Raw genomic sequence first — 11,580 nt, forward strand, 5'->3', positions numbered from 1 at the left:
CCTTGGTTGATGGGCACTTAGATTGTTCTTTCTCTTTAAGTAGTCCTAAAGAAAAAAATGTTTATCTGAATTTTATTTACTGTGCAAAAACATTAAACTGTGTGGATCTTAATAAGTTATGGATAACACTATGAAGAATGGGAATTCCAGAACACTTAATTGTGCTCATGAGGAACCTGAATATAGACAAAGAAGAAGTCATTCAAACAGAATAAGGGAATACTGCATGGTTTCAAATAAGGAAAAGAGTTTGTCAAGGTTGCATCCTTTCACAATACTTATTCAATCTGTATGCTGAACAAATAACCCAAGAAGCTGGATTATATGAAGAACAATTGGGCATCAGTATTGGAGGAAGACTCAGTAAAAATCTACAATGTGCAGATGACACAATCTTGCTTCCTAAATGTGAGTAGAACTTGAAACACTTACTGATGAAGATCAAAGACTACATCCTTTAGTACAGATCATGCTTTAACATAAAGAAAACAAAAATCCTCACAGCTGGACCAAAAGCAACATTAAGATAAATGGAGGCAAGATTGATGCTGTCAAAGATTTCATTTTACTTGGATCCACAAGCAATACTTATGGAGCAGCATATATGACAATCTGATGTCATATTCCACTGGAAAATCTGCTGCAAAACACCTTTTTAAAACGCTAATGAGAAAAAAAGTCAGTTTGAAGACTAAGGTGTTCTTGACCCAAGCCATGTTATTTTCAATTACCTAATATGCTGGACAATGAATAAAGAAGACAAAAAGGAATTGATTCATTTGAGTTATTGTGTTGGTGAAGAATATTGAACATACTATGGACTGTGAGAACAATGAACAAATCTTTCTTAGAAGAAGTACAATCAGAACCTTCCTTAGAAGCAAGGATGGCAAGACTTCATCTCGCCTACTTTGGTCATGTTTGGTAAAGTAAGAGGCAGGTGAAAAAGAGAAAAACCCTCAATAAGCTGCACACAGTGGCTGCAATAATGGGCTTAAACACAAAGTGATTGTGAGAGTGGCAAAAATCTAGGCCTTGTTTCATTCCGTTGTACGTAAGAGTGCTATGAGTCGTAATTGACTTGATGGCACCTAACAACAACAATAACAAAGTGACAAAACAGATTTGGGTGAATAGACAACGTAATACCAAACCGAAACTACTTGGAATTAGCATTCTGTTTCATGTAAATGTTGTTGTTGTTAGGGGCCATCGAGTTGGATCCAATTCATAGTGACCCCTCCTTGGGTTTCCGAGGTGATATCCTTCTAAGGAGTGGCTGGTGGGTTTAAACCGCCAGTCTTCTGGTTAGCAGTCAGATGCCTTAGGCACTACATAAATAGTCGGCCAGAATAATACTCTATTTTATTATTATTTTAATCTGAAACTTTAAAAAAAAAAAAAAGGCTTTAAAGCAGATAGTTAAGGAAATGGACTTTTAAATAAGTCACAAGATATCATCATATTAGTACAATTGTTGAGAAGATTTAAGACATAAAAGTTTTTAAGATCTTTTGCTCGTAATGCACCCATGTGCTGAAGAACTGAGTCACTTTATTTCACGGAGGTTAAAAATATCAGATTAAAATTAAATTGGAAAATTGGTAGAAGGCAATGCAAAAAGAAAAATTCTAGATAAATACCTAAAAACATAGTAAATATAAGAGATTGTAGGTGAAATAGTACAAAGAGTAAAATATTCCCAAAATATTAAGAATTTGGGGAATCCAATTAATATTTGTTCTAAAGTAGCCTCAGGTAAGCACCCTGGGCTGCTATGAGTTGGAATCTACTCAACAGCAACTAGTAAAGCTCAGTGGGTGGTGCGGTTAAGTGCTCTCCAGCTAGCTAACTTGGTGATTTAGAATACAGAGGTACCTCAGAAGACAGACTTGCAATATGCTTCAGAGAGGTCACAGCCTTGAAAACCCTATGAAGTAGTTCTATGCTGCATGCATGGAGTCCCCATGAGTTGGAATCTACTCCACAGCAATCAACAGTAACAATAACGTAGATGAATTAAAATACTGAGTCCCAAGCTGCAAACCTTAACAAGTCGTTAAATGAAATGCATTCCTAATCACAAATGTTACCCAAATAATGGAAAATGAACACTTCTCGTCCTCTTCATGTGATTTCCCTATGCCTAGAAATGTCACAGGAAAGATGGTGCCATAAATTTGTAAATGCATATCCATTTCAGAAGTGTGACGTGCATCTTAGAGTCAATTAAATATGATGTATTATAGCACTTCTCTCATTTTGTAATTAATAATAATAGTACTAGCTTATATTTGTTACAGTATATAATGTGTCAGGCGTTATGCTTTAATATGTTACATTGCTTAATATTCAAAACCCTATAAATTTGGTGCTATTGTCATACAGTTATTATAGAAGAGAAAACTAAAGTTAGGAAGGGTTAATTAATTTACCCAATATCACAAAGATAGACTGTAAGAGAGTCTGGACTATGAGAGTCCAGATGTATCTGACTGAAAATCTCAGATTTTGTGCTATCATACTTCACTATTTGCTTTATAAGATCATTTATACTTTTTAAGGGAAAATATTGCCATGTTCTACTGAACATAGCACATGATATTGAGTAGATGTTCAATAAATGTCCTTTGAATGCATGAAATGAAAATATTTTTATAAAATATGTGAAACTTGGAAGACTTGGAATCAATGATATTCTCTGAAAGATCTTAATTATATTTAGGGAAGTGATATTTTATCACTGTGCACTGTTATACAACTCTATTCACAATCAATCTGTGCATTTCTTTATAAGCTGTAACCATAGTACATAGTTGCTTGGACATAATCATTTGCTTACTGATAATGATAATTCATAATTCATTCTGCAGACTTGTGAAATTGCGGATATTGGAGTTAAGAGAAAATCACTTGAAAACTCTACCAAAGTAAGTGAATGTGTATTTCCTAAATTTTGAATTCTGATTTTACACTATTAGGAAAAAGGACTACTTACTTTTATTTTGGGAGCTCTGATAGAACAGTGCCTAAGGCACTTGACTGCTAACCAGAAGGCTGGTGGTTCAAACCTACCAGCCACTTCTAGGAAGGAAGATGGGGCAATCGTAGTGATACTGCCTCAGAAAACCAAGGAGGGATTGCTATGAGTCAGGTCCGACTCAAAGGCACATAACAACAACAACAACTTTTATTTTGGCTATGCTTTGCATTTTGATTGAGTTAAATGATCACCTAAAACGAGATGCATATTAAATAAGAATATATCCTTATAACAACTTTATAATTACAAGCAACTTGGAGAAGAGTTCACCTAATTTTCTTCTCATGACTGAAAATGCACAATAGGAAATTAATTCATTGAAACATTAAATTTCCATTTTTATTGTTCAAAAGAGCCTGACAATGTCAAATGGTTCAGCCTAACAGGTTACTTAATCCTTAAAATTAATTTCTGGATTGTGATGTTTTCTAGTTTTTAAATTAAAAAAATATATATGCCAAAATTTTTCAGCAAAACATATTTAAAACTTTTTAGAGATCCTATAGTGGTGTGGCAAAAAGTTATATTTATACATTCCTTGAAATTGTCTCTTCTTATTGGTCTATTTAAAATTTGGTTTATGTAAAAACTCAGGATATGCTTTATATACAAACTAATTCACAAAACTGTATTCAATATTAACTCAATAATATGTGTGGTTTCATCATGCCTTGCCTTATTCATGTGTAATAATAAAATTTTGTGTTATACAGAAATAATTATTTTATTAAAAGTCAAAAATTATTTAAGATGTGGGGAGGTTTGTTACTCAAATAAACCAAAATAGTTTCTAAATAATAATTAAAATATTAAAAGCACTATGATGCTATTAGTATCCTCTAAGAGCATTGCAGAAAAATATCAACTACAGTGAATAATTTTTCAAATATATCTACTGTACTTAGAGACCTTTCCTCTGCTGAACCAAAACTTTTATTTTTTTACTGTTAAAATATCTTCCTAAGCAAGCAATTGAATTTTATTGTATGTTTTTTTAACCAATATATCAATAAAATGCCTTCAAGTACATTTTATGTATGATTGTATATATGAATTTTGAGGGCATAAACTGATACAGGAACAAGGTTGAGAGTGTTATTTGTTTGAATACCAATCTCTTGTAGATGCAGCTAGTGTCACCATTTCCATCCCCAATGTTTTTGGTTTTTGTTTATTTATTTATTTATTTTGGGCCTCTTTTAAAATAAAATAAACATGGCATGAGCCAAAGCTGAACCACAAATGAAAGAGCATTTGTTTCCTTCATCTAAACTGATGTTTAGATCAAGAAAAAATATTGAATATGTGAACAATAAGCCTTTCCCTCTCTGTTCTCAAATAATGGCTCTGATATCAAATATAAAAATTGGACCTGACGTAGATTTATAATATGGACTTTATATAGAAATAGCTGTGTGGATATTTTAGAGTAAAGAGTAACAATGTTCGTAATTGGTGCATGGCTTTGAGACTGGGGCATAGTATTAAATAGAATTAAATAAGTAGAACAATATGCACAAACTATGTTTGGCATCAGAAACAAAGTAAAGACACACAGAAATAACTTGGTAGATTGTTATGTATGTATAACTTGTTGGTCATAGTTTTATATTTTAAGAAATATTTTTGAAGTTATTTTGAATACAGCATGTTCACTTTATAACATAGGCAAATTCTAAAGAACTAGGGACAGGCATAAAATATAAACTGTGTTTAATTGTGGTGTCTATAGAATGAGAACTGCAGAGAGAAGTTCTGTCCTGAATAAAGATAAGTGTGTTTCCCTGAGGTCATTCTCTTAGTACATAGTAAGTATCTGGGCATCAAGACCTGCAACTTAGGGTTATGTGAGAGGCTTCTATTATCCTTTATTTTCCAATAAAATTAAAGGAAGAAATGTAGTTTTGACAAAAACAATTTTAGTTTTGTAATGACTACTGCAAAAACAGATAACTTGTGATTTCCTCAGGGACAGTCAGGATGCTGGATATTTGGCAGATCTTCAGTGATCTTTTTCTTTTCTTTTCATTTTCTGTCTTAAAGTCTCTTTGCTTAGTGCTGGGTACATAACGTAAAAAAAAGGAAAAAAAAACCTCATAAGAATTATGGTAGAATATACTTAAAATATATATCTTTCAAGCAGATGATGTATGTACATTCTAGGATCACCTTTTTAGTTACTAAATATAAATTAGTATTATAAATTTTCATACATTCTTTCTTCATATGAATTCTTCTTGATATATCAGTGAGTAAGTAACAGGCACTCCTTGGAAGGAAGGTTGGGCAATCTACTACGGTAGTGATTTGTTGTTGTTATGTGCCGTTGAGTGGGCCCCGACTCATAGCAACCCTTCCTTGGGTTGCCAAGGCAGTATCACTACAGAAGTAGATTGCCCAACCTTCCTTCCGAGGAGTGCCTGGTTGGTTTGAACCATCAGGCTTCTGGTTAGCAGTCAAGTGCCTTAGGCACTATGCTACCTTGGAAACCCAAGGAGGGGTCACTATGAGTCAGGCTGACTCAATGTCACATAACAACCACAACAACACATAAATTAAATTAATTTGCTTAAAAATCATTGAAACAATCACGTCATGAGTGTAATAACTGAAGATATCGTGCATCTGAAAAACTAGAACACCAAAAAGGAAAGCCTTCAGATTCCATGCTACAATTTTTCCGTATAAAAGAATTTTCTCTTAATTTTGTTCTTTGGGCAATAGTTAGAAATGTTGAATGGTAGGGAGCATCCACATGAATGCTAGGTGACAAGGGAAAACAGGCTCATTTATTTACTTGTTTGTTTAAGAGTTTCTGAGGATTTGGAATCCCAGAATGGCTTAGCTGAGTGAGTTTGTCTCAGAGTATCTCACAAGTGAAGCTGTCAACCAGGCTGTGTCATACCCAGGCTGGGGAATTTGCTTCCAATTTCATTTATGTGGTAGTTGGCAGGTGTGTTTCTCACTGGTTACAGACTGCAGGCTTTGGTCCTTTGCCACATTGGCTTCTCCATCGAGCTCACAACTTGGCAACTTACCTTTCCCAAAGCGAGTGATCAGAGCGTCCCAGATTGAAGCCATACATTTTGTAACATAATCTCAGAAATGCCATACCATCATTTTCGCCATATGCTATTGGTCACACAGACCAAACCTGCTACAGCATGGGAGGGGGCTACATAAGAGTGAATGCCAGGAGTCAAGGATCAGGGAGTGGAGGCATTGCAGGGTTTCCCACCACACCAAGTCTGGCCCTCAGCATTGCAGGCCTGGAAATTCACTTGCAACAGTGAACCAGAATAATGCTTCAGATCCAAGAGTCTGACTCATACCAATGAAATTCACAGACCTTATCTTCGGTACAATTCTTCTCCTTTTCCAGAACCCTTCAGCTACATTGGTCTTCCTCCTGCAAAAAAGTTTGTTCCTATTTCAGAGATTTTGAACTGGCTGTTTCTCATCTTGGAATGTTCTTACCACAGATATTTGCATCAATAGGTCTTATGATTAAGTCTTACTTCAGACAATGCCTCCATGGAGACCTTCCCTCATCACGCCATAGTAAATTACTCCCTTTTAACCTTAACACTGTTTCACTACTCTGTTTAATTTTTCTTCACAACACTTGTGGTATTATTTTGACTCTTTATTAATTTAAAGAATATCTCCTCAGGAGAATGTAAGCTCCACTAGAGAGGGAAATCTAGAAGAGCATTAAGTCTAAAATTCTATCTATTTACATCATGACCTACTATGAGTTTTCATATTTATATTTTCATGAGAAGTGAATTTTTTGTCTTTTTATATAAAATAAGCCACATTAAAATATGTAGTATATTATGAAAAGCACCAAAAAGAGAGTCTGAAAATCTCAGCCAATATTGTCAAATGAATAACTTTAATCGTTCAACTGTGTTTTAGTATGTTCACTCAAGAAAAGTACATTTTATAGGACAAATTTTCCTTTGTCTGTTAAAAGAATTACATTTCATTATCATCTATAAAGTTGTTTTGTATTTTTCTTAATAAAAATATTTAAGGAACAATTTTAAGGAAAAACATCTAGATGTACAAATTTTTCAGGTATGAGCATCATGCATGATACTTTTAAAATATGAGACTAGATACGCTTAAGAACTAACTGATGGTGTATTTATTCTTAGCATGATTTTATTCCTTACACATAAATGCTTTTAGTAAGTGATTTTCTCCTGAAAATAAAGATTCAAAAACTCTGCAGTATTACCCTCTGTGACTGCCGAAGGACCTGCACCAACACATATATTCACAGAAGGCATCAATATGTTGTGCCTTATCCGCATATGGAGTCCCTGGGTGGTGCAAATGGTGAAAACTCTTGGAAGCTAACCAAAAGTTTAGAGGTTCAAGTCCACCCAGGGGTGCCTGTGAAGAAAGGCCTGGCAATCAACTTCCTGAAAAAAAAAAAGAGATCAGCCTTTGAAAACCATATTGAATAAAGTTATACTCTGACACACATGAGGTCGCCTTAAGTCAGGAACAACTTGATGGCAAGTGGCTTGGTTTTTACTGTGGTTATATAGGAGAATGTACTTAATTGTAAGAAATACACACTAAAGTATTTGGAGATGATAAGGTAACAAATTAGCAATTTACTCTTCATTTGCTCAAAAAAAGTAATTTCCACATTATTTTTAATATATTTATGTTAATGATTGTTTCAACATAAAAATGTATTTTAAAAAATTTTCAAAGACAAACTCTTAAAAAATAAAAATTATTAATAAGAAAAATAGCTTCATTATTGAAATACTTGTCATTATGAAGGGTGAGAGGAAAGTTTGCATTTATGTGCCAAAATGCTAAACAGTTATAAAAATCAGCATTTCAGGGATAAACATTGTATATATATGAATAATGTATGTATTATATGTTTATCTCCTACCTTGAATCACCCCTCGGAAGGAAGATGGGGCAATCTACTTCCGTAGTGATACTGCCTCAGAAACCCAAGGAGAGGTCGTTATGAGTCAGGTCCGACTCGATGGCACATAACAGCAACAATAACAACAACACCTTGAATCACAATAAGTGCTTCATAATTATCACTAAAATTTACAAAATATTCATTTCTAAATAACATCTTTTTAATTTTCCTATAAGTTCATTTACTCCTTTTAAATATTACCACAGCTAGACAAAGGAGCTCTGGTGGCACAGTGGGTAAGACATTTGGCTGCTAGCTAGAAGGTCAGCAGTTCAAACTGACTAGCTGCTGCACAGAAGGAAGATGAGGCAATCTACTTCTGTAAATATTTAGTTTTCAAAATTCAGTGGGGGTCACTGTGAGTCTGAATCGACTCCATGGCAGTGGGTTTGGTTGTTTTAGATTTATCTAAAATGATACACACTTGCCCTGTTTTCTACTTTAACTTCTCTTCCTTGTTATCTATTTTACTACCAGTTGTCAATATCAATACAATGAAGAAAACATTTATAAACTAATATGTATTAAGCTCCGGTAGCATAGTTCCTAAAGCACTTGACTGCTAACCAGAAGCCTGGCGCTTCAAACCCACCAGCCACTCCACGGAAGGAAGGTTGGGCAATCTACTTCCATAGTGATACTGCCTTGGAAACCCAAGGAGGGATCATTATGAGTCAGGTTCGACTGGAGGGTACCTAACAACAACAACAGCCATATGTATTAAGAGCTGGATAGGTGTGATTAAATCATTTTGTATTTTTATTTACACATGCTATTAATTAATTTATCTCATTTGAAATGGCATCATAATACTCTATTTGTTGTTTCAATGATTACCTCAGTAGATTCCTTAGTGCCATTGTAACAAAAAATTTCCATGGTGAGAAACAGATTACAGAGTAGCTTTATAATGTGTCTATTAACTCTAATTTTGTGGCTGTAGTCCATAATTGAATATAATATGTTTTTTATAATAATACTACCTTACACTTTCACCAATGTGTCCCAATTTTTAAAATGTGTTTTTGCTGAACTCGTGGTACCATCCTCATTATAGGCTATCTTTACCAAAAGTGATACTATGACAAGTTAGCTAATTAAGGGTTGCTGTTGTTGTTGTTGTTATGTGCTGTCGAGTCAAACCTGACTCATAGCGACCCCTCCTTGGGTTTCCGAGGCAGTATCACTACGGAAGTAGGATTGCCCAACCTTCCTTCCGAGGAGTGGCTGGTGGGTTTGAACCGCCAGCCGTCTGGTTAGCAGGCAAGTGTCTTAGCCACTATGCTACCAGATATTTCCCTCTGATACTTAGAATTAGGTATTTTCTTTACTTCTCATTTTGTTTTCTATTTTTCAATTCAAATAAGATAAATGATAATTATGACATTATATATTTAAAGCATTCCATAAATTGTAATGCATTACAATATAATTGATTCCTTTTTAAAATATCAAATATATACTTTCCAAAGATTCACAAAAGCAAAGACTATGAGCTCTCTGTCTTGGACACTAGTTGTAGTTCCTTTTAACTTTCAACATTTTCAAAAAAAAATTGAGAATATTATGATTGAATATTAAGATTAGGAATATTGTGGGAAGCTAAAGTTGTGTGAGCCTAATGAGAAACTAAGAAGAGAACAGAAAGTCAAATAACACTATGGTAATCCTACTTTTCTGAGTCCTTCAGTCAACAACCACTCTCTCCCTGATAATTAAATTTACCAAAGAATGAAAACTGCCTGAAATAATTAAAAAAAAAATCACTGCCACTAAGTCATTTCCAATTCATGTGACCCCCACTGGGTTTCTAGTGGGTTTGAACTGCCAGTCTTCTTTCTAGTCAGTAGCCAAATGCCTTACTCACTACATCACCAGAAGTCCTTGCCTGGAATAATAGTGAAAGTGAAAGCACTGTGGTTCTACTTTTTTTTTTTTAATTGTACTTTAGATGCAAATTTACAAAACAATTTTTTTTACATTCAACAGTTTGTGCACATTTAATTTTGTGGCCCAATTACCATCCCCTACCATAAGAAACTCTCCACCTCTCTCCTCCTTGTGACTACACCCTCCCTGTGCCCTTCCTATCTGTGCACTTCTGTCTGTCTAGCTTTCCCTCTATGTGAATGCTGCCCCCTAGGGTGTCATGGCTGATTGATTTAAGGAGTGCATCTCCCTAGAGTAGGTAGGTGCATCACTTGGGGGTAAGTGTTCTGGATGGAGGTCTTTCTACTGTTGGGCTAAGAACCAGTCCATGGAAGTGAGTATGTTTCTAGGCCTGAAGGGTAACCCAGGCCATAGTCTCAGGGGTTCCACCAGTCTCTATCTGACCAGTAATTTTGGTCATTTTTGTGTTTTTGAATTTTGTTCCACATTTTTCCTCCAACTCTATCCAGGATTTCCAGTTTTGATCCTTTTCTGAGTGGTTGACATTGGAAGCCAGGCACCATGTAGTTTTTCTGGTCTCATGGTCGTGAAGGCTGAGGTCTTTGCAGTCCATCTTATCTTTGGACTAATTGTTTCCACATAACTTTGATTTTCTTCACTCTTTTTTGGTCCAGATGAGAGGAGACCAATAGTTACATCTTAGATGGCTGCTCAAAAGCTTTTAAGACCCCAGTCACTACTCACAAAAGTAGGTTGCAGAACAACATTTTTATGTAATATGTTGTACCAGTTGAGCAAAGTGTCCCCTAATACTATGGTCCTGAGTCTGCAGGCCCAGTGATTCTCTCTCTCAAGGTGTTTGGTTGTCTCTGAGAAGCTACTCCAACCCTGTCTTCTGTTGCTTCTGTAATGTATGTAGATAATTTTGTAGCACAAGTGCATATGTAAGATTATCTTCAGCTAAATCTATCCTTGTTCTAGGGTATATTCCTGTTCACCTACCCCCACCAGATCTTCTCATCCTTCTATGCATTCATCCATAGCCTGATGTTTGGTGTTAATGGTAATGCAGTATTGTGCATGTAATAGCATTTTCCTCTATAGTCTATATCTTTTGTGCATGTATCAGTGTCTTTCCTTTCTCCAGTGTCTCAGGTGGGTCACAGACTCTTTCCGTACATCCCTCCCCTTACCCAAATCATTATGCAACCCCCAACAAGTCTGAGATTTTCCCTCCCCTATCCTCCTGTCCCCAGTAACCAACAAAGTGGATTTCCTTCCCTGAGTAAACCTTTCCTTGACTTTTTACAATAATGGGCTCATACAATATTTGTCCTTCCATGATTGGCTTATTTCACTCAGCATAACGTCCTACAAATTCATCCCTGTTCTGAGATGGTTTGTATATTCTTTATTCTTTAATGCTGCATAGTATTCCATTATGTGAATGTACCAAGCTTGGTTATCCATTAATCTGTTGATGGGCATTTAGGTTGTTTCTATCTCTTTGCTATAGTGAATTGTGTTGTGATGTACATGGTGTACATATGTCTATTCATATCCTGTCTCTCATCTCTTTAGGATATATTTCTAGTAATGTAGTTGCTGGATCAAATGGTACTTTTATTTTCAGTTTTTTAAGGAAACGCCATACCATTTTCCACAATGGTTGTACCATTTT

The 11,580-nt window shown here is 35.2% G+C and overlaps 1 protein-coding gene across 1 annotated transcript in view; it reads left to right on the top strand.

The window, feature by feature from the left end:
* LRRC7 (leucine rich repeat containing 7) overlaps positions 1-11,580 on the top strand; it is a 601,965-nt gene that overhangs the window by 243,920 nt on the left and 346,465 nt on the right. The window contains 1 exon segment of the mRNA XM_007948315.2: positions 2,874-2,930. Coding sequence (XP_007946506.2) covers positions 2,874-2,930 — 57 coding nt within the window.

This window comes from Orycteropus afer, unplaced genomic scaffold (assembly GCF_000298275.1).
Source record: "Orycteropus afer afer isolate SDZICR_OR568_19922 unplaced genomic scaffold, OryAfe1.0 scaffold00213, whole genome shotgun sequence".
NCBI classification, from domain to species: Eukaryota; Metazoa; Chordata; class Mammalia; order Tubulidentata; family Orycteropodidae; genus Orycteropus; species Orycteropus afer.